General features: G+C 40.2%; 1 protein-coding gene across 2 annotated transcripts in view; it reads left to right on the top strand.

Moving 5' to 3' along the window:
* MYO1E (myosin IE) overlaps positions 1 to 24,053 on the top strand; it is a 171,143-nt gene that overhangs the window by 47,027 nt on the left and 100,063 nt on the right. Inside the window, exons 2-4 of one of the 2 annotated variants that reach the window (XM_081047466.1) lie at positions 11,923 to 12,066; positions 17,986 to 18,075; positions 21,223 to 21,317. In XM_081047466.1, coding sequence (XP_080903592.1) covers positions 11,923 to 12,066; positions 17,986 to 18,075; positions 21,223 to 21,317 — 329 coding nt within the window. The remainder of the gene's footprint in view (positions 1 to 11,922; positions 12,067 to 17,985; positions 18,076 to 21,222; positions 21,318 to 24,053) is intronic. The other variant, XM_081047467.1, reaches the window with a different exon arrangement.

Below are 24,053 nucleotides of genomic sequence, written 5' to 3'. Positions count from 1 at the left end.
CCCTAAACATTGTGGAGCACACGTCTTGATGACATGCATTGAATTTTTGATGCTGTATTATATTTTACAGAATACAATGAGCAATGGGCAGCAGTCACCAAAAATTTCTTGGACTTTCTATAGAGTTGTGAGATTAAAGCTGGTGTGACCCACCCATGCCCCATAATCACATCAGACACGGTTAGCTTGTGTTTTGTTTTCAATTTTAATGATTCTGGCAGAAGAAAGTTACTATTGGAAGGAGCACCATGGAATTCTCCAGCCAGCGATCTCCAGTTAGATTACAGTTTTCTAATTTCTGCTGGCATTTCTCCCATCTTCTGGAGATTGCCTTTCTCCTTTACCTACTTGTTTCTGGTTTTTAAGCCAATATTTTGACTCTTAATCAACCCTACCCCGAACCCATAAACAGAGGCCTATATCTTGGGTAGAAGGCAAAGTGTTCTAGGAAAGTGGTCCCCAAAATGTGGGAACTGTGCACCTTTGCATGCAAGATAACCCACTGGAAAGCAAATATTAAAATTTCTATTTATATTGTTCTTAATATTAAAAATGAGGAAGAAATTAAGGTCTTCTAATATTTAATATTTGGGTGGACACCCGTGCCCTCATGCAGTCTGATGGCTAGAGGGTCAAGGTTCACAAAATCACCTCTCTGGGCCTCAGATTCCTTTACCTGTAAAGTAAAACCTTTGGCCTGGTTGATTGGTAGGGAAGGCCCCTTGCAGCTATATAATTTTAGGATGCAAAATGTAAATATAGAAGTATTCTTGCCTTTTCCTTTCCTCTATTCCTTTGTAGTTTAAACATCTCACTTATTTTTTGCCTATAAAGCATCAATCTGTTACTCAAGATCGTCCTTATTGTACTTCTTCATTACTGGCTTCCTTTTTAGTTAGCCTCTTAGATTCCCTGTGTGCCTTTTCTGGCAGCGACTATCTCCTACCCTGCTGTAGTAGAGCCCTATTCTCAGAGAATCTTGAGTTCAGATGTCTCACATAACATGCACTTATACATCATTTGAGTATCGTGAAACTTGAAAAGTCCTGTACTTCTTTATTAAATCCCGTCTCTGCTATTCTTATTGCCCAGATGATATGATGGTTCTCTGATTCTTTCTTGAAGCATTGGATATCTAATCAGGGCATTATCCCTGGCTACCAGTGTTCCCAGTTCACTTATTACTATTAACAATAACTTTACTTAACACTCACTGTGGGTCAGGCAGTGTGATATGAACTCTCCATGCATTATTATCTAATTTAACATCCTCAGAAGCCCCACATGGTAGATACTGATACTATCCCCCATTTCACAGAAAAAGAAACTGATGCTTAGAGATTGGAATCCTTGCAATGCTGCTTTTATTAAATGTCCTTGAAACATACCACTTCTTTAAAAGTCTTTTTAGTTGTAAGGGTACTACCACCTCTATTCAGTTAGAATCCCTTCTCCTCAGAGAGAGGGGGTCATCTCTCTCTCTCTCTGCGTAGCTCTCTTCACCTTCCTTTTCAACTTCTGTATTTTTAAAAATCTGTATTTGCTTGCAGTTGAATCTTTGGAAAAGTAAGGATCCTTTGATAAGGAGGACTCAGGCAAAATGTTCTGTTGGTGCCCTATCCCAAACCTGGAAGAACGTAAAAATGAGGGTCCTGGATAAGCTCACAGTGAAACCTCTCAAATTGGTTTTATTGTACATTCATCCCCTGAACTGGAGCGGACAGTTCACAACAGGTAGGTGGTAAAAGCCCTTTAGAATTTCTGTCCCTTAGTCAAGGACACATAAAAACAAGATAAGAGTCTCTGTGTTCCTCCTTGCTGCACAGCCACCCACGCCTGTGACACTTGGGCCTTCCGAGGTGCAGGTGTGGCTTCTGAGATCCTAGCTGGTAACAGGGGCATCAGGAAGCAAAAGTCTGCTTTCCTGTCTATCTTAGGGCTTTTAATTGAATTATCAAGTATATATTATGCATGATTCTCCCTTTCCCCTTCTAAATTCCTTCATCCCAGCCCCATTTTTGTCCCATTCCAGTATGGTTGGTAAGAAATGGCCAGGTGATGAAAGGGAGTGAGAGGATGGACCGGGAGTTATCTTCACACAGGAGGTTGTCCTGAGCCTATAGGACCCTTGGTGACACTGCACCACAGTATTGATTCCTGGCTGCTCTGGTGGCTTCTCCCCTTGAGATGTGCCCACTGAACCCTCTTTTTACCACCCTGTCTGTGGCCCAAGATCTCTGTGGATCTGGTAAACATGTCTCATTTATACCCTAAAAGCTCCAAGACCAGCAACACGTTATGGCTACATTTTGTCCCTGGAGGAACATGACATCTGTGTACCACAGATCAGGCCAGATCAAGCAAGCAAAGAGTCCACATGTGCCAGTGCCCAAAACAGGAGAAGGTGTGGGAGGCATTTTTCACTTCTGTACTTTTCTGGTCAGTGTCAGCTAGTGACTGTGGTGCTCAGGGGACGCCCCTCACCCCTGAGCTCAGCTTCTATCTTGGACTCGGTATTCCCCTGCTAACCCATGACAAACAAAGGCTGCCTATGCCCCTGAGACAGCCCATCACATTCCAGACCCTTCTCCCCACTTAGCATATTGTGCAACAGCACCGCTAAGTGGGAGATGACATATCCATACCTCCTTATCTGTTGCACCTCCACTTAAAATCCTACTCTTATACCCGTTCAGTGTTTCCACATTGGCTTTAAAAATATATAGGTAAGAAAAGAATTCCATAGTGAGTCCTGGGAGACTGTTTTTAATCATGTTGATATCAATTCTGCTGCAGTCTGTGATAAGTCTTTGCATATTTTTCTTTTTCCTCAGAGCAGCATTTAAATTAGCATTTCTTCCGAAGTGCAGCGCAATAGTTCGTTTTATGTCACAAAGAATTGTTCAATTACCTCCCTGTTTTTATTACCATTTGAATCACCAATATAATAAGAGCCATTGGTGCCAGTATTTCTAATCTCATCCTGTGGCCAAGATTAGCCTGTTGCCTGGAAGACAGTAGACTGTTAAAGAGAAGAACTGTCTTTAGGGGCAACGTTTCTTCCCTTTGCTCTCTTGGGCTGGAGTGATAGGAAAGTTTTTGAAACTTCACTCTTCCTTGGGGCAGACTCTGGGCCCAGGACCCCAGTTTTCCCCACTGTCGCTGTCACAATGAGGTACACCTAGTTCTGAGATGAGTTCAGGCAACCTGGAATTCATTTACCAGAGTAATGATTGAACCCGACTGTGTGCCCGGCACTGCCCCCATGCTGGGGACACGGCAGAGAACAGATTCCAAAGGCCGATGCCATGGCACTGAGTTTTTTCTGTTTTGTGCAAGTCCGGGTAGAGCCAGACTTCTCACCCTGTGGGCTCCTAGCTGCCAGGCTTTGCACAAGGTGCTATACATACCCTTAAGAGTGTCTGCTTCAGAGTGTTGTGCAGATGAAAGAAGTTGATACATGACACACAGTAAACATGCAGTAAGGCAGATAGTATTAGCTTTAGAATTATTGCTGTTAACCTTATTACGAGATGCAGTAGGTATGATAGTTAAGTCCCAAGATTCCAGAGCTGGGAAGTCTGAGTTTGAAGCCCAGCTGTTGAAGCTGGGCAAGTTAGTTAACTTCTCTTTGCTTCAGTGTCCTGCCTGGTCAGGTTGTGAGGATTAAATAAATTACCACGCATCAAATGTTAGCACAGTGTTAGTATATAATGAGAATTAGCCGTTTTGTGAAAAGAATAATATTCTTCCAAAGGGGAGAGAGTCACCATTTTGATTTCCTAGAGACTGAGACAGAAAAGGTAGAACAGTGCTGATAATACTCGCAGGAAGTGCTTTCCTAGAGAGAAAGAATAAATTGCAGGTGCCCAACGGAGAATTTTCTCCTCAAGACAAGCCCTTACCCTGGGGATGACTAGAATGTTCCATGTGTGGCTGGAAGGCGTGGGGGGTCCTGAGGAGAGAGAACTACAGGAGGGTTCTTGGGACCCCGTGATGGAAAGTGCAGAAGGTTTGGAACATGAATACAGAATAGTTTTCTACTTGTGAAAACAAAACCGGGGTTCTCACCTGTTATCTAAAGGGGAATCTGGTCTTGCCATGTGAGATTTTCCATAGCAGAGAAAAATACGTTTGGGAAATACAATAGAAGTCATTTGAATTCCCATGACTAGGCTTGAAATTGGTAGGAACGGGCTGAACAGAGAATGGCAGTGGGTGTCCTTGTATGGAGATGGTAAGATGGGGATATACAACCCCACACTGGGTGTTGTAAATCGTACTCGTATGTCTTCATTATAATTTTAACACATCTTGAAGAAATAAAACTTACTCACCAAACTGGTGATTTTGTGGAGATGATTGTTTAGGATGTAGCCAAGTTAAAAAGGACAGTTTATACAAACATTTGAAGCACAGGACTGGTGGAACTTGTCCTATAGGTAAGCAAAGTTATGAAAGTAATTGATATAGATAAGTTACAGAAAATTTATAAAAGTAGTTGAAATTGACTGGGGTTTAGGAAACACTGGAGTATAGTGTATGTAAATAAAGGTCAGAACTCATAATTTCCTGGGATGGACATATCACAGGAGTCGGGGGGGCTGGCCCATGTTCCTGCTTCAAATGGTCTTAACACTGAAGGAACTCTTAGGTTACAAGAGCTACAAGTCTGTGCCTTTACAAATTGAAGAGGAAATGACCTTGCTTTGCAAGCTTGTGGTCTGGTGATGGGCCACTCTTATAAGCAGCTTGTCAGCCAGGACACACACCCTCATCCTGTTTGGAATGAGGTGGGGGGGGGGCACCAGCTACAAAAATTTTCACAGCAAATAAGTCAGAAAGAGAAAGACAAGTACCATATGATCTCACTTATATGCGGAATCTAAAGAAAAGAACATGTGAATGAACTGATCAGAGACAGTTTTGAGGACACAAAGAAAAAACCGAGAGTTGTTAGATGGGCGGGGGCGGGAGGGGGGGTTGGGGATAAGGGGAAAGGTGAAGGGATTGGGAGGCGGCTGGTGGCCGCAAGATGGCCTCAGGGTTTTCTGGAAATTAATTTGGGGAACTTATTCAATAATGTTCTAGGGGTTTTGTTGGGTATCCGATGGACATGTGTCCTATTTGGGAGACCACCTCAGGGATGGTGTGGATGCCTGATCGTGGCGTTGTGCACCAGAGGCTAAACATTAATGAATGCCAACTATAATTTTATGTGTGTGATGTGATGGCTGGGTGTGAGGTCGGAGGGATGGTGGGTGGGGGGAGGGGGGTTCACAGTGTGAGGGATGTAGATGGTGGACGTCTAAGTATTACCTTGTCTTGTACACCTGAAACTAATAAAAAAATAAATGTTCACAGCAAAGCTTCTAGGACTGGGTAATCATCAGCCTCACCAGTAAAAACCATTGCACAGGTCCTGCAGTGACATTAATACATGGTGCAACTCTTCCAGAACCATCAAAATCTTCATACTATTTTATATCTTTGATGATATTAAACATTAACTTAATATTTGTAAAGTGCATAGAACAGTGCCTGTCCCCTCATAAGTGGTACATTCATAATTCATCAAGCCTTAGATGCTACTGGTTGTTAGAGACATCACTTTTCCCCCTTTAAAAACAAAAATGCTGACAGTTAAGCTGTGTCACAGAATTGATTTTTAAGACACATTCTAATTTCAGAATGTTAGAATTGATAGGATATGTTAACTGTCTATAACAACTTAGATTTGATTTGTTCATTGGTATAGAAAATGGTCCTTTTAGGAGGGACATTCCAGACAGAGAAAGTGAAAAAGAAAAAAGACCGTTTCTTTCCCTGATTGGGGCCCATTGATATTTAAAGAAGAGTTTACTATAGCTGCAATCTGGGGTAAACAAGAATTGGAGGCCTGAGCTGACACAGAACAACGAAAAATAGGGAAAACAGTGTCATGTATACTGAGGGTGCCAAAAGAATGCATACAAGTGGACACTTCGGTCAGCGTTGCCCAAGCAGTAGTTCGCCGTAATCAGAAGTGTCTGGAGACTCATGGTAACCACTTTGAGCACCTCTTGTAATTGCAGAAGTCACCCGTGACTTGTATTCATCTTTTGTTATCAGTATATGCTGAGTATTCCAATTTTAATAGTTTTCCTTTCTTAAAATGTATAGACTTTTTTTGGCACCCTCTGTATGTATATATTTCATTTCATTTTATTAGATGCTCTCACATCCCTTATCTTATTTTATCTAACTTTTTCAATGAAAACTGCTATATATGTGTGTGCACATTTTATATAATACATGCTCAGTAGAAAAATGGAGCCATGCAGAAAGTACACTTAGAGATAAACAGCTACAACATTTTAACAACCATATTTTCATACAGAGAGATACCATTTTACATAAATAGTATCATATATGCAACTAAAACAAAATTGGGGCACTTTACCATCTCCTGTTACTTTTTACAAACCTTTTTTCCCTTCCCCACTCGATTAGTCAAACCAATGTTGCCAGCCGGGCACGTATTGTCTACGCTTTGCCCTCTGGTCATGTCATCATATAAAACCAGCGGTGCTCCAGAAGGACTGGGGCTTATTGTGGTTGTTGGTCTTCTTTGATCTTCACAGTAGCTCCTGGGGGCACAGGAACCTCTGTCTGCTAAGCAGGTGGCTAAGAGGCCCACAAAACACAGAGGCAGTGATTTGTGGGAGATCCTGTGGTTGAGGAGCCCAGCATCTTAGCTAGAAGGGCTAGTCTGAGAGAGTTACCCCTGACTTTTCTGAGATCAAGTTGGTCACAGAAACAAACATGTACCTGGGACACTCCTGGTTTATGCCTCGTGTTCCAGCTTTATTATTAACAACACTCCATTCTGCGCTCAGAGTGTCCCTGTTTGGACAATAACTTATGTTTGCTCTACTTGCTTCCTGGAAGGTTGACTCTGGCCAACCCTGACTCAGAGACTGACCACTGGACCTGTGATCCTGGCTGGATCCAGCATCTACACACAACCTTGATGGTATTGGAAGTGAGATGTGCTGTAGCAGAAAGAGCAAAGAAAATGAAGTCAGGAATCGTGATGACAAGTCTCAGCTTTGGCCCTTTGTCCCAGGGATTAATTGAGACGTATGTGGAAGTGTCACACAAATGTTGAACTTTGGTCCAGGTCACATATACTTATATGAATGAAACTAAAAGCACATCTTCTGTATTCATTGAGCCTCCTCTCACCCCCACTTTGTGTGCCAGCCCCACAATGTACTTTCCCATCCTCAGCCCCTCCAAGCAGAGGCAACTTGGTAAATTATAATCAGACCTCAACTTGACCCATTTGTAGAAGAATAATAGAGAGATTGTAATATTCATATCTTGTAGGTAATGGGTGAATTAAATGAGATCATGTGAGAATCGGCACATATTTATGTGTTTAAGTATCAGTTCTAGTTAACCCACAAGGTTGAGGGGAATGGGGGTATTTGTTGGCTGCTGACTGCCCCCTACCACTCTTCCAGAAACACTCCTTCCTTGCACTCTGTTCACTGTACTTAAGCACACACACATGCATGCTTCAAATATAATCTTCACATCCCATAATGGCGGGGCTTCTAAATTGCATAAAGTTGAAATACATTGCAAGCTCCATGCTGGCTTACTGTGCTTGGCACATAGGATACAAATAAATATTTATGGTTGGTTCCCCTTACCTCCCTCCCCCCATAGTTTGCAATGGAGGTGTTTCCAATCAAATAGCAGAATTGCAAAAAGTAGAATTCCCAGACTGTCAATTTAAAGATTAAAGTCTAAACAGATAGTTCTGTTCCTTTCCTGTTGTGACTCACTGGGACAAAAAGAAAAAAGAATCCCAATAAAAAACTAGCGCAGTTTGACAGCAGATCAGAGTGTTGCCCATGGTCCATTTTCACAATAAATTTATGTTTTCTCTACTTCTCAGGGTGATACCCTTCTAACACTGGGGGCATTCTAGTTCCAAGTTTTATGGAAATCAGATCTGCTGTCTTACCATTCTTGTGTACCAGCTAACCATCCCAGACATGATATTGTCTCATCCATACAGCATCTCCCAATCCACCTTTCAAATCTGGAAGCTGCGCAGAACCCAGGCTTAAGTGATGGTCCCTGCTTTGAGGGTAGCTTGGTCACCACCTAATACCACCGCCCCGAAAATGCTTGATTGTATTGGCATCATTTTCAATGTTTCTATTTATTTTTAAATTTTACTAAGACATGCATATGGTTCTTTTAAAAATGTAAACTACAGAAAAGTTTAAAATGGAAAGTAGAAGTCACCCTTTTCCTGAAACCCTTTCTCTCCCCAATAGAACCTTGTGTATCTTCACAAAAACAATTATAACACATGCCTTTTTAGAAATTTAGACACATGCATTCATTTTTTACTTAATCTACATATTGAATGCTATTTCCATGAAATTGTATATTTTGCAGATCTTTCCATGTCAGCACAAGCAGACTCCTTTCAATGACTGCATAGAACTCCTTTGTAGGGAGGGTGCGCCATGCTCTCATCAATCCACAAACCGTGTGTCCACTTTCCCCCATTACACACTTTGCTACAGCCTTCTACATTTATCTTGGTATATCTAGAGGTAAACTCCTGAAAATATAATTGTTGGGTCAAAGAGGTGTGAATTTCATTTTTATTTAGTTAACTGTATACATATTGGTCTGTGTGACTACAATTTTAATACCTGTTTCCATGTTGCTCTTTAAAAATGCTAGGTAGTATCCTCTTCCTAGAACAGTGTGAGAATATAGACGATTACCCCACCCCCAGGCCCCGCCCAACACTGAGTCTATTGTATTTGCCCAGCACATTTAATGGCCTCCCTTTTCTGGGCGACCAAAGGGCATGTTTGAAGCCTGTAGTTACCCAGTATATGGTCTTCTCTCTCCTGGATGAACCAGAGAAGAAAAATGCTCACAGAGACACTAGTGAGAGTGTCTGCAGAACCTGGCTGTAGCAGGCAGAGGACACTGGGGCTTTCTCCAGGGAAGGTAGGCTTTCAGGAGAACAGTCCCCACCTTTGTGCTGACTCACCTTTGCTCTTCCTGGTCCCCACCCTGGTAAACACACACCAGTGAGGGACACTCCGCCTTTTCAAATCAGCCAGCGAATCTGTGAGCTGGGCTCTTCCTGTGTAAGGGACCTCCTGTGTCTTGGTGCCACCTCCTAAATGTGAGGAACAAACCAGGCCATTATGTGGATATGGGCGTATCCCACTTTCTAGAATTTGTGTGTGAATCCATTGCTTTTTAATAAACTGAATCATCATTAGAAACTAAATGTGAACCTGAGAAAGTCTGCACTCAATCCTCATCTGATGGGAAATATCTTCCTTGTAATTTGCAGTCATGGTCAGGGGTAAGAGTAACTTTTCATCATCATCATTGTAATTATCATTATTTAATATTATTGTCATTGTCATTTCTTAGCTGGCACGTCAGCAGCTACAATTTTCCTTCTTTTGTACAGCCATGCCCCATTCATCAAGGACTGTTGGGAAATGAAACACCTTGCTGAGTACCCCTACTTGTTTAAAACGTTAACCATTTTTAGTGGGGAAACAAAACAAAAAGGAGTTCCCACCCAAAAAGAAGCCCGCAGAGAAGAAGGAAGGTAGCTCTTGCCGAGGTGACAGCCTGGTAAATTGGGCCTTTGCCATCTGAGGAAAGTGACTCTCCTCACACAGAAGGGGAGGTCCCCATTTCTGCCTTTCCTCCTCCCAGTGAGGGATGCGAAGAAGAATCTAAGTGGTTGAGGTTGTTTGTTCCAGAAACACAATTCATGTTTTCACAGTTCTAAGACAGTAGTTTGCGGTCTGAAGGCAACTTTCAGCCTCTGCTTCTGAGGACATTGTCTACGGTTCGAAAATGATAAACCATTTCCCACTCTATTAACAGCCTATTAATACCCCAGCTGTTTTGATCAACTATGCTTACGTTTTCCAAGGAGAAAGTATCTTTTTTTTTTTTTTGGTGCCTCTTTTAAGTAGGGGGATATTTATTGGGGTCAAAAACACATAAACAAACACACCTACTAGTTAGTTACTCCAAGACCATAGTTTTCTATGCAGAGTAATTTTTGTGAGCTCCCAGAAAGAACAATCAAGCTGGAAAAGGAAGAAGGGCAGAGGAGGGAGGAGTCGCTAGGAATCTTTATCTGGTTGGAAGGAGACCGTGGGCATTTGATTGAGATCCAGTGAGTCATGCTGTGGCCAGTGCTTTTTCTTTTTCTGCTTTGCCACAAGAGGAAGAAGGAGTGGTGAGGTCTGAGGTAATTTTGTAGAACTGATGCTGCATGTGGTTCTGAGAAAGCCAAATATATCATATAAACAGTTTCCCTCTGCAAGGCAGCATGGGTGGCAAACCTTCTAGAACCCTTCTGGAGCCTGAGCCCATGGCACTGGTATGCTTTTCCTATGGTGTCTCCTTCCTGGCTGTTTTTTTTTTTTTTTTAATTGCTTTTCCCAGAGACTCTTGGAATTTGCTCTTATCGAAGGACCTGTGTTTCCTACAGAGAAAACAAACAAGTTTTTAAAAGTGAAATTTAAAATGGCATCCATCTTGTTTCCTTCCAACCTCCTCATCTCGAAGAGCCAACTATTACGTTTTTCTCATCCTAGTTTTGACACCTTTCTAGGTACCGTTATTCAGACTTTTTCTCTTTTGTCCAGATTCTCCCAAAAAGTGAACTTCTGAGAAGGCAGCAGGAGCTGTCTTGCTCAGTTCAGTGCCTACCATACTTGAAGAGAAGGGAGAATCTTCTAGTATCTTGTCATGGGTTATTTGCCGTTGTTATGTATTAGCTTTTTTGCCCCAGTAGATTATAATGAGTATCCTCCCTCTTCTAGTATTCTCTGACAAATTAAAAATATTTTAGATCCACTTCAAATGGCGCCTTCTCCGGGAAGTTGCTTCTGTCTCTCCGAGAACAAAGGAGTCTCCTAGTGCTGGAACACCCATTTCACATGTATTTACATATCGACTGTTGCTGATGCATGAATCACATCTGTGAGTCATGTCTGTCAATATCTAGATGTCCTTTAATGGACAGTGAACTCCCCACTATGGTGCTCCCATCCCCCCCAACTCCAGGCCTTGGCGCATAGCTGAACACATGGGGCAGTCCCACTGTTGAAATGCCAAGGTAAAGGAAACCCTGCAGGTCACAGGGTGTTCAGAAGCCATTCCTGGTGTTAAGCTGTAACTCCAATAAGCAGGCAAGGGCCACAGCTTCATCTGTCCAAGGAGGCCATGGGGCCAGATGAGTCCTGCTCATAGCATGTTTTATGATCATGTTTAGGCTGTCCTGTCCATTTCTTCATAATATAGCAGTGATCAGTCATCAAAATGGAGCTTAGCCTTTGAATGTGAAAGGCTAGTAGTACACTGACAGTGGTTAGTTTATGGAGAGGGAATTGTGACAATGTAGCCTAGTCAATGTGTGATACATAGTCTTCCCACTTCTTAGTTCTGTCATATGATTTGCAAAACAAGTCCAGAAAGTTTCTATTTCACTGAAATTCTACAAAACAATAAGATGGAAGGAATTCTTGGAGAGCATCCATCATTGATTGTACTATACTCTAGACACTGTTTGGTGCTTTACATTACATCATTTTATTTAACTCTCATGGCTACTCTATGCAGTGGGTCTTATTTCTCCCATTTTACAAATGAGAAAAGAAACGCTGAAGTGACACAGTGGGCTTAGATAACTTTTCCCCGCTTCACTTAGTTTGTAGATGGCAAAACCGAAACTTGAATTCAGGTCTGAGACAGCAAATCTTTGTTCTGTTGTGTTTGACATGAGGAATATGAGTGTCCCCCCCCCAAACCCCAATAGAAGATAAACTATCCTAAAAATTGTGTGTTTTCCATTTGTAGGGAAGCAAAGGTGCCTACCGGTACCACTGGCAGAGCCACAATGTCAAGCACAGTGGCGTGGACGACATGGTCCTGCTCTCCAAGATCACAGAGAACGCCATTGTGGAGAATCTGAAGAAGCGATACATGGACGACTACATTTTTGTATCCTTTATTGGTTTCTTTGGACATTTACAATTGATGACCGTATCCATGGTAAAACATGCCTTTATTCCTAGTGTGAGAAGATCCAGCTGAAATTGTGAACCAATGCTTTTGTGCTCATATCGTTTTCACCATTTCAGAATGAGGTTTTGTACTTGTTTTGTTCCTTGGTTCAGGCTATGAGAGGGGTAAAGATGATGCTAAATTATTTTCCTGACAGGTCAGAAAATCAGGATGCAGCCAGTGTCTATTTTCATCCCTGGCACTATACCCGTGACGTCCTCTAGCCACACACGTGGTGTCTAAAACCTCTGCGCTTCCTAGAGGAAGTTCCACTCTATATAGAGGACTGTCGATAGCGCTCCTTAATTGCAACGCAGTTAAGTCCAGACTTAAAAGGTTTAAAAAAGAGTTCCTCCTGCAAAAAAGTAGGCCATTTTGTCTGTTTTTCTGCATTCTTATGTTTACTAAAGGAAGCACGAGAAGTGAAGATCAGCAATTGAAAAAGCCTGACATTCTTGAGTTGTCCTTTATGTTTCCATTTTAGCTCGCCACGTGCCATTTTCTATAGGGCTTTTCAAAATTCAGCATAGAAATTTGATTCAGCTTTGTGTTGACTTTGTTATAAACAGAGAACTGTGATATTTTCTTAAGTTTCTACAGGATTCAGGAGTTTTGTTTGGTGCAACGAGGTGAAGATGTGTTAGTGGAATTATTGTAGAGTTGGTCATAGCCATGTGAAGATTTGTGTAAAATCCACCTAATTGTACCAACAAGTTTAAGTTCAATGCTGTTGTGGCTTCTGAAGGTACGGTGGTATGGATGACCATTCCAGGTGAAGTCTTTGCAGCCCTTGTAACCTGCATTTCAGATTTTAACCCCCAAAGCTTGGGGGAGAATAGTTCTCACATCAGTAGCTTCTGTTTATTATGTACACCATTTATTTGAGTATTTGTTAAAATCACGCACACCTGTGCAACAATCCTGGTGCAGGGACTGCCTCTCCCATCATTGGGCGAGGAGAGTTCAACTCACCAGGCGTTGATGTAGCAATACTAATTAACAACATTCTTCCAAGGCATTTGGACAGTTCTGGTCAATACTATGCTGTTTCTTATTTACTTTAGGAGATTTTACCAAATATCTGGGTAGTGAAATCCCTAAACCCCCGCTTTTAAGTGTTAAGACTATATGTGGATTTGTTAGTTATATTATAATAGCATCTTGACCAGGGGTGGCAGCCTACTGCCTGCAGACAGATTCCTGCCTGCTGCCCATTTTATAACAGGTTTTATTGGAACCTAGCCATGCTCATTTGTCTTATTATTGTCTCTGGCTGCTTTCATGCTACAATGGCAGAGCTCAGTAGTTGCAACAGACCATATGACCCACAACGCCTCAAATAATTACTTTTCTGACCCTTTTCAGAAAAGATTTGCTGACTCCTAGGTAGCTGTGCAGAGCTTCTTCCTTTTATGTAATTGTATGGAAGCAATTGTATGGAAGCAATATTCAGTTGTAAGATTTAATTTCATTTGATCAAAAAATTGAACTATGCTCCCTTGATCTGGGCTTATCATCATCAAAACATTTAAATCACTTTTATGTGCAAAACCCATGCCACATGAAACTGGCAGATGATAGACTAGAAAGAGTTGGGTGCAGGATATGGTTTGGACTGCCTGGCTTTGAACCTTACTCTGCATGGGCCTAGTGACGTTGTGAAATTCTGTGTGATCTATGTGCCTTGCTTTCCTCACCTGTACAATGGGAGTGATAATCAAATCTCCTGCATAAGGCTGTTGTAGGGTTAAATGAAATAATAATTGCAGTAACTACACAGTAAGTATTAGTTATTATAATATACTATGGCAAGTGTGTAAGTTCCTCCATATTTCTGAGTTATGTTCCAAAAATGCAATTGTAAAGGTGCTTATTGGAAATTCAAATGCATTTACCATAGAAACTTTTAAATGGAAGATTGGTTTATTGACAGGCCCATAAAAGGCTGACTTCCACGAAATGTAGTTGAACAAATTATTTATTGGAATTTTCTTAGAATGTAGGCTCAGCTTATTACATTATTTACATAGAAACTTGGTTTTTGATAAACTGGATAAGAAAAGAAAAAAATGATGTCAGTGATTCTCAGCAGCCAACCCAAGCAGATTCACTTCTCCCCACAAAGATCATTTACCCCTAAAGCACCAGAAAGTCCTCGAGGACAAGGGCTGTGTCTTATATGTCTTCTTAAAAAAAAACAAAAAAAAAACAACAAAAAAAACCCAAAGCTTTAAAAACCCTTTAAAGCAATACGTGTTCATTTAACATGATTTAGAAAACGCAGTCAAGCAGAAAGGAGAAAACTGAAATCGCCTGGAATCCCACCCTATAGGGTTAGTGCCTGCCAACTTCTTGGTGTATATTTTTCAATTTATCCACATACAGACATGCATCTATATGTGCTTTCTTGTTCATTGTTTACAAATGATATCCTCTTGCATCGTGTATTTTAGTTTTCTGCATAATTCTTGGCATGGTGCATTGTTCATTGAAAATTTGTTGACTATCAAGACTTGCTTTCTATATTCAGCATAATTTTTAAGTGACTCACACAGAGGGGACTGATTATCAGCCTTTGAATTAATGCCTTTGAATCAATGGCTGACTAATCGTGTGTTCTACCCAGGAAATGCGTTAGCTGACCACTAATGACTTCGTGTTTTAGAAATCTCTGCCCACTCAATAAATGAGAAACTCAGCATCGATGTGCATTCCACCAATAGTGACTCTGTGCTGCTTTCAGCTTTAAGGAAGTTTGACGAGTCTGTTGGATGTTTATGAAATAATACTAAGGATCTAGTTGCAAATATTTTCTCTGATAAGTGATAAAAGCCAAAAGCCTTCTTTATCAGGTTAGTGCTAAAGGAATATTATTATGATAGCGTAGCATTATTTTAAATAAGGGTTTTTTCCCCGTCTCCTAAGCTTAATAGTTAAGGCAAGAAGAGATTCGATTTCTCATTAAGTTATACAGTTGCTCATTTCACCTCTTCTGTATCTAATACCAGCACATTGTCTTGTACTGAAGGTCAGCATTTGGAACAATCAATTGTTAATGCATTTAGGCTAAATGCACATTTCTTTGTTCTGCATTAAAAAAAACATCTACTTAGAAAATGCTAACTTTGTTTACCAATAAAACCCCATATTTTTCAGCTCTTTAGCCTAAGACAAGGAAGGTTTAATTTACCATTTTTCCTGAATGTTGCCACACTCCTTACAATTACACTCAAAAAAAAGAAAAAAGAAAAAAGAAAACATGCAGTGGTCGCTCTTGTGCCTGACGAGACATCATTTAAAGCCACTTGGCTGACAAAACTAGTTCCCGTGCGAAGCACTCCATGCTCGGCTGGTCCACCCTTCTTCTAAACTTGTTTTTACTCAAAAGACCACACTCAGTTGTACTTGGCATTTTCAGCCCTTGAATTAGGAATTGAGACTTTCGTGCCAGACCAAGCGGAGCTCAAGGCAGTGAGTGCAGTTGTTCCAACGAGGTTTGGCCCTTGGCAGTCCGTTCATGTTGGGGGTGGAGGGGCAGCATGTTGCAGTGAGATGAACTTTGGTCTGGCGGCCGGAGCCAGGGGCTCAAGATCCAGCCTGACCATTCTCCACATAATGTGACTTCACGCAAGTCATCTCACCTCCCTGCCCCACGTCAGTGACAAAAACAGGGAAGTCGATTAGGTCATTGTGGGTGGTTTGGGGAATTCACTGGCTATTAAAGAGTGAGTGTGTGTGTGTGTGTGTGTGTGTATCTGTGTGTGTGTGTGTGTGTGTAAGTAAAACTCTTAACTTTGCCTACTAAGACCATTAAAAACAAACTTACGGAAGCTGCACTACCATCACGTCTCGTCAAAGAAACAATATTTTAACACCCCCAAAACAGAAAGGAAATAATCTGAGAATAAAGGACAGTCTTTTAGATAGAATAAACCGAGCTTTATGAAAAATTCAGGGCATTGTTTCCCTTTTTGTCATTCTTGCTGCAGATCAGGGAAAACTCAAAGATCCGCAGCAAGCATTTGGCAACCAAGATCTGTTGGGTCCCTTCTGTCTTGCAAATTCTATTACAGGAGATGGCACTTATATATGGTGTTGTTGTTTTTCTGTTTGTTTGTTTGTTTTTGTTTTGTATCATAGCCTTGTAGCTCCATACATTTTCAAAATGAACCTAGGGCCACACCTTCACAGCCAAAGATTATGTGGGTAGAGACAGTGATGGGAGCAGCTTTTTCCAAAGACACACCTGAATTATGCAGGAGGGAGTGGGAGTGAGTATTTTGAGTTCTACTCAAGTGACCCAACCCAGTAGGAGGCCTGTGCTCTCAGGGAAGTAGCTGAGGTCTTTCCAAACCCAGCCACGTGGGCCATTAGATAAACAATTAGGCCAAACTCTCACCTGAAATAACTAAAATATGTTTGTCGCCTTTAAATAAATTCTCTTGTCTCAATTCTTCTGCTGTAGGTAAATATGTAGCTACTTAGCCAATATGCAAACTACATTATCTATTTAAAACCCAACTTGGTTGTTTAGGAATCCTCCCAGATATTATGGCCCTTGAAAGCCCAACTGGGAAATTTAGGGCACAGCTATAGTTTTCCCTTTTCAACCTTAGTCATCGATTCAGGATTGGCTTAGAGTAGACTGAAAGATGTTTTTTTTTTCTGAGTTTCTCCGTACAAGAATGTATATAGACTACTTTGTGAAAATCAAGACTTTATAAGATATGTCTTCATGTAGCAGATTATTAATAGTAAAAAAAAAAATGTTGGCTCCTAGGCAACCCAATCCACATTAATTTGATAACCAAGGGCTTGGAGGGTAGGAAGGGATTACTGGGGAGGTGATTCCTTTGGCTTATGTCCTCAGGCAGCTCTCTTTGTTCGCACTGATCAATTTGTCTAGGATAGGTGGCATTCACAACTTTCCCTTTATAACGAAGCAGATCTCATAACTTTACCTCTTCAACTGCAACATTTCTAAACATTTGACATCATTGATCAAAATAAATAATGTTGAGTATGTGGGTGGGTTTGATTTTTTTGTTTTCTATTTTTTATGTTTTTCTTTTTCTTTCTCCACGAGGGCAGAGAATTTTATCTATTCCATTTTGTTCATTGCTGTATCTCCAGCATCTAGAACGGTGCCTGGCATGTTGTAGACACCCAGTTCAAGTTAGTTGATTGTTGAATGAAAAAATGGAAATATTTTTTATGTTATAATAACACTTCTTTTAGGTGAGCACATTAAAATGTGTTGTGTAAAATACTTAAGATTCAGTATGAACATGCTCCTTCTGAGAGGCCTTCCTGGATTCTTCATGCAGAAATAACACCTTCTTCCCGTAAACCTGATCTCTGCTCTGAAGAATATCTTATGGATACAACTCAGCTCCCCTAAGCTTCTAAACAGTATGACTGTTAAGTTCGTCTTGTATTCCTCTGTTTGTTAAATGGGTACATTCGTAGTATACCTAAGAGATGAAAAAGTTCCAAGGAAAAAAATAATGTCATTTGAGAAGAGAGATGGTAACTGCTCTTTTAACACCTTCATCATTTCTGTTTTTCCTAGCTGTACATGTCACCAGTCTTAAAAGAATGTGCTTCAATTTAATCGAAATAATAATTTCTTTTTGTAGTACCTTGGTAATTGAGTTCATTACTCTTCCTGGAGAGGAACAATATCTGAGCTAGTTGATAATTGCCTTTGTCTTTATTTGTCATCTTTTAGAAAACAAATACAAGAGCTTTCCCTTTGACAGTCATTATGGATTTCTGATAACATCCGGTTACTTAATTTGAAAAAATGTGTAGCTGTGAAGATTAATAATGGACCTTAACTGGATATAAATTCAGACATATATAGGATCTGTGTTAATCTCAGTCAACCCTTTCAAGCAGATGCCATATTTTGGGGAGAAGGAAATTGAAATGTATCAAGGAGCGGTAAGTTACACGCCACATAAATTCCTAAAGTGTTTTGGGCTTCTTCGAAGAATGTTTAGTTTTTCTTGATGTTGGCAATAATTTGCATTTCTTTACTATGAATATTATTGGGGAAGCTCAAGTAGGTGACATTGTTTGATGTTTAATGATGTGCTGCTCTTTACAGCGTAGCTCAGAGAAGCGTAGGGCTATCTAATATTGGAACATTATATACAAAATTAGTTAAATGGGATGTAGAACCTTGGAGGCTCTTACTCCTTCCTTACATGCCACAAAATTCTAGGACTGAAAAGTCAATAATGGGTAAAAAATAAATAGAGCCATGAGAGTCATTCTGACGGAATCAGAACTTACTTATTAAGCTGTGGCTAGGACTGGAACATTAAAATGAATCTTTTATTACTTCATATACTGATGCAACTCTGGTCCCTATTCAGACCCCGCTCCATAGCCATTTCGGTTGTGTGATAAAAATAGAAACTGTGATCCTTATTAATATATTTCCTTACGTGGTTCATCACGTCCCCAGGCTTCCCCATCTCTGCATCTTTTTCCCTTCGCTCTTTCCTTTGCAGCAGAAGCACAAGAGCGTTCATTAATCCTGACCCCTGGAAAACAAACAAAAGAGAGCCCACACAAATTCATCAGTTGAAGTGGAAGGCAATTTACCCAGAGCGAGAGCCCACCCCATTGTTGCCAGATGAATGGTGCTGGTTGCGAGAGCTGAAGGAGGCTGCCACGCGAGAGTCCCATTTGATAATGCTGCCTTTATGGGAGCTCAGCACAAGGGAAACTCTGTCGGCAGAGGCTGTGCCCTGCCCTGGCGCCCTGATCGCCGGGCCTGGGGCAGCGGGCGCAGAGCTGGCTTGGCAATCTCCATGACAGCCAAGGCGGGTGGATACAAGTGCTGTGCATTCGTGTTGTTTCTTTCCAGTTCTCTGAAAAGCATTGCTACATGAGTCCCTTTTAGGCTGTTCATCTTTCGAGACGCCCTAGAATTTTAAAAAAATATACATTTATTTTTAACTGCTAATGGTAACAGAGTGTTGTAAAATTGGTGTTTACTGAGTGTCAGGTACTGTGTTACACTTGTGACAATAATAAAACAGCCCTGGATGCTGTCTGTGTATTACTCTCCACCCCCATTTCACAGATGAGGAATCTGAGGCTCAGAGCGGTAAAGTACTCCAGTCTATTAAGTGTTGGAGTTGAAGTTGGGTTTTAATGACTTTCAGGGATTTCAGGGGAGGGCAGAATCAGGTGGAATAAATGTCTACCCTATAATTCTCATAGGTATCTAAGAAGTTTGATGAGACCACAGATAGGAAACTAATTTGAAAAACAGAGTCACATGCAAAGGTCAAGTGTAACTAGTTAATCAGCTTTAAAGCCTTAATGGGCACTGACTTGCCCACAACTTTCCCTTCCACTGCCCAGCGCTCTACCGTGTTTCCCCGAAAGTAAGACCTAGCCAAACCATCAACGCTAATGCATCTTTTGGAGCAAAAATTAATATAAGACCCAGTCTCCTATTATACAAGATCCGTTATTACATTGCATCACATTACATTATATTGTATAAGACCAGGTCTTATATTATAGTAAAATAAGACCAGGTCTTATATTAATCTTTGCTCTAAAAGATGCATTAGAGCTGATGGTCCGGCTGGGTCTTGTTTTCGGGGAAACACGGTATCCTTTTTTTCTTTCCTATTATCTATTTCCCTGTTTGCAGAGGTATTAAAAATAGACGTGCATAAACAATCGAGGCTAGAAGGCCATTTTTAAACTATGTCCTCAGGTGCCTTCCATGCATCCCTTTCTGACTGTTAGGTGAAGGCAGGGACCTATTATTTGTGTTCCTATACAGAGTTGTTCAGGCGACCAGTCCCAGAAATAGCCTCTGACCGTCACCAAGCAGTTCCCCTTGTGAACCTCCTGCTGACAACATCAGGGGAGCCGTGGGCACTGGATAAACCAGTGCTTAACAGTTGTGTGCAAGCATCCAAGCACCCTCTTCTCATCGCCTCTCATCACTCAACTCTGACCTGCCAGAACTTGCAACAAATGGCAATTTCTGGGCCAGGCCCCCTTTTCCATAGTAAGTCATTGTATAATAAGTATGAAAGCTGGATTAGTAAATGCTGCTGTACCTTTGCATATTTTCCTACCTTTTCAAATTACTTTCCCATCCATCATCTCAGTTACCTGTGACATTTATAGCAGGAACATCATTATCCCAGTTTGAGAGATGGGCACCAATGAAGGGAAAGACAGAGTCTAAATGTCTTCTCACTCTGAATCTGGTATTCCTTTCACTTTTTAATGTTAGATACCCTTAAATTTAAGGGTATCTTTATACCCTTATATTTCCAGCTTTATATATCCAGCTTTATACCCTATATATCCAGCTTTATACCACAGGAAGTATTTTTCTTTGTAGTGATTTTTAAGGAAGTAGTCAAGGTGGGTGCTAAGAAGTAGAAGAAAGTAGGTTTGAAGTCATCCTGACATGGCAAATTTATATTTATGCATAGCTACAATATCCCATGACACTAAAACACAAACCCAGGAGAATATCCTAATGTGGTAGGATTTTTTCCCCCTCAGTTACTGAAATGAAACCGGTCAAACCAATTTATCACCTTAAAGAACCATACCTCTTGCCCTCTTCTTATGGAAAATGTTTAGTTTTTCTCTTTCCTCTGTCATAGATAGTCATCTCTAACTTGCCTCTCAGGAAAAAAGTTGTGTAGGAATTTAGAATTCTGCTACAGTCAGATCCAGGTTTTCAGTAGCCTCTCTAAAGACCTATTGCCCAAGTGTCTTTAGAAACGCTTAGCAGTGGAATGTCATGTGCAGAGGCATGTTTGGGTGGAAGGGTGTGTGTTGGAGTATCTGAAGACGTGGGCTGATTCAGCTGAAGGCTGAATCACAGGTATGCCTCCAGAAGAATCCTTCCAAAGTCCATCTTCATTTTGTTAGGTGTAACTCCTTTTAACCTAGGCAAGTTAATGAATTCTTGTATTATGTAAACTTTAGGGTGTAATCATAGGCGTTGGAACTATACAGAGGTGTAGGCCAAGGCCAGGAAAAGAAATTTAATGTGTTGCTCTATCTGACCTTTTTTTCCCCCTCCTTTTCTAGGCACAGTATGAAAACCCACCTCATATCTATGCTCTTGCAGATAATATGTACAGAAACATGATCATTGACAGAGAGAACCAGTGTGTCATCATCAGGTATGGGAAAGAGCCTTATTAGGTATGGAGGATGTGAGATCATGCTGTAGTTAGAGATTCTCTGGAGAAGCAGTGCTTTTGCAATAGCTGCTGATGTCAGAGGCTGGATACCTGAGTAATAAGCACACTTTCTGCTTTGTCTTGGTTTATTTTATAATTCTAAAATATAAATGCTTTGCACTTCCGTGGGGGTGCTGTTTATATCCCTGTTGCTTAAGGCATTAAGGCTTTAGGGAACATGGTGCTAGCCAGATCTTTCATTGATCATCCCCGGGGCCCTGAACTAAAAATCGTAAAACACGTCCCCTCCCATTTGATCTTTCTTTATGTCATAAGTTTCACTGTTTTGTCAGCTGGAGTCCTTTTCTCTAGGTCCCTCTCTTTTCTTTCCCTGATAATAAATACAGTTCAAGTTTGAGCTTTTTTGGTATATAATATTTTGTCATCTGCTTTGAATTTTCTATGGGCATTAGTGGTAAAGGCCAGCATTAGGTGTCTGCAGCTACATTTCAGAATCCTTTTAACCTGACCCAGCTGCCAGTTTTTGCTGGGTTTAAATGCTTTTACAGTTTTGTTTACTGTTATGAACATTTTCCAGCGTAGTGAAAATATAAGCCATCATTTTCCCATCACTCAGAACTTGACAGTTAACATTTTGTCATATTTGCATTCATCTTCTTTAGTTCTTTAATTTTTTATCTGAAGCTTTTTTGAAAAAAATTTGTATTAGGGATATTTACAAACGTGCAAAAAATTAGACTATTATGATAAGCCCCTGTGTATCTATCATCCAGCTTGTACATTTATTAATACATGGCCAAACCTGTTTAACCTAATCTTCCCATCCTGCCTCCATTTGATGATGTAAAGCACATCCTAGGTAGCAAATCATTTCATTTGTCAGTAATTCATTATGTACCTCTAAACGATCGTTCATACCACACCTGAAAAATGAATAGTTCTTTTAATGTCATCTGATACCATCAGTTCTAGTCCATGACTGTTTTATAAATTCTTTTTTTATCGTTTGTTTTGATTTAGGCTCCAAACAAGGCTCATGCACTGGCCTTGGTTGCTATATTTCTTAGTCTTTTAGTCGTTAGCAATCCTCTCTCACTCTTTTTGTTTTCTTGGCATTTATTTGTTAAAGGAAACGGTCTTTTGTTTCATAGAATTTCCTATAGTCTAGGATTAGCTGATTGTATACCGTGATGTTATACTGTCCTCTATAGTTCCTGTGCGTTGGTATTTATATCTAAAAGCTTGATCAGATTCAGATTCAATTCTTTGGGAAAATTCTTTCTCATTGATGGCTCTGCACTTAATGCCTGTTGGTCTCTGTCTATGTGACGTTCCAGTGGATTGCCAGTGGATCCATCCATTATAAATTGTCATTTCACAGTCATTGTTTAATTAATGGTTGAAAATTAGTTGTTTTCTAATTCTATGATGCCTTCTATGTTTATTCGATGGACTTCTTTTATTTGGTTACCTGTATTATCTGTTTAGCTACATTGCAGTTTTTCTTTGGGGCCCAAAAGGTCCTAACTTTGACCGGTGAGAGCCTTTGTATTGGCTCCTAGGTTCTTTGATATGACCCCGGTATTCTTTGATAGTTTCCTTGTTTAAGATGTTCGAGACTCATCTTGTACTTCTTGCCATGCCCCGGAACCAGCCATTTCACCAAAAAGCTTTGGTTCATTTTAATGGTAAATAGTATATAGACCACCAATCTGGTCACTGAGCGCTCACGGCCACATGTTGTCAATGCTACTAGTTCTTTTCAGAAGACAGAAGAATATGAATCTTTTAAAGAAAAAAATGGAACATAAGTTCATGCTGATACTTTTCTGGTCATTTTTAAGAATATAGGATTTTTTACTTCTTTGATTTTTATATTTGTATCCCGTTTCTCTTATGCTGAAAATGTGGGTTCCTGATGACATTATCACAATTATTTGCTTTATACTGTGTGTATAAATGTAAATATAAATATAGAAATAATATGTATCTATATATACTTATAAGTAAATACATATATATGGGATAAAGCAAATAAGTAATTTGGTTAATGCTTTAAAATAACAATACCAATGTTATTAGCAGCAATACTGAATTCACTCTAAAATTCCTTTGTTTTTCTTTTGGTCCTTAAGATTGTACAGGGAAAATATTGGGTTTTAAAAGTCACTTAAAACAAAAACAACCTTTTTCTGTATCATTAACATTCCAACTTGACCTATAGTTAGGTTCATTTATTTCGTTTTGGATTTTAGGGGTTTAACATTTTTAAATTTAATTTCATTTTATAATTGTATAAAATATTTACGTGGATCCAAAGTCAAAAGCATAAAACAAAGAATTCAAGGTAAGTATTTCAAGGTAAATATAGACTTCATGACATTTTACCTCTAAATATCTCCATACACATCTCTGGAGAATAAAAGCATTTTATTCCTTAGCCCCAGGACCATTATTACAACTAAATAATTAGTAAAAAATTAACATCATTTAATAAGCAATCTACATTCAAATTTCTCTAATTTTTGCAAACATGTCCTTTCCTGCTGATTTATGTAAATCAAGGAACACTGGTTGCATTTGAATGTGAGTCTTTTTTTTTTTAGCCTACCATAGTTCCCTTAGTACCACCATGTTGTTTTTTTCGTCACATTGACTTGTTGAAGGCACAACCCAATTTCCCGTTAGATACCATTCAGATTTGTCTAACTGCTT

The sequence above is a fragment of the Rhinolophus hipposideros genome, assembly GCF_964194185.1.
Source record: "Rhinolophus hipposideros genome assembly, chromosome: 5".
Classification (NCBI taxonomy): Eukaryota; Metazoa; Chordata; class Mammalia; order Chiroptera; family Rhinolophidae; genus Rhinolophus; species Rhinolophus hipposideros.
Note: the sequence above shows the minus strand (reverse complement) of the source record. Positions and strands in the feature narration are given on the sequence as shown.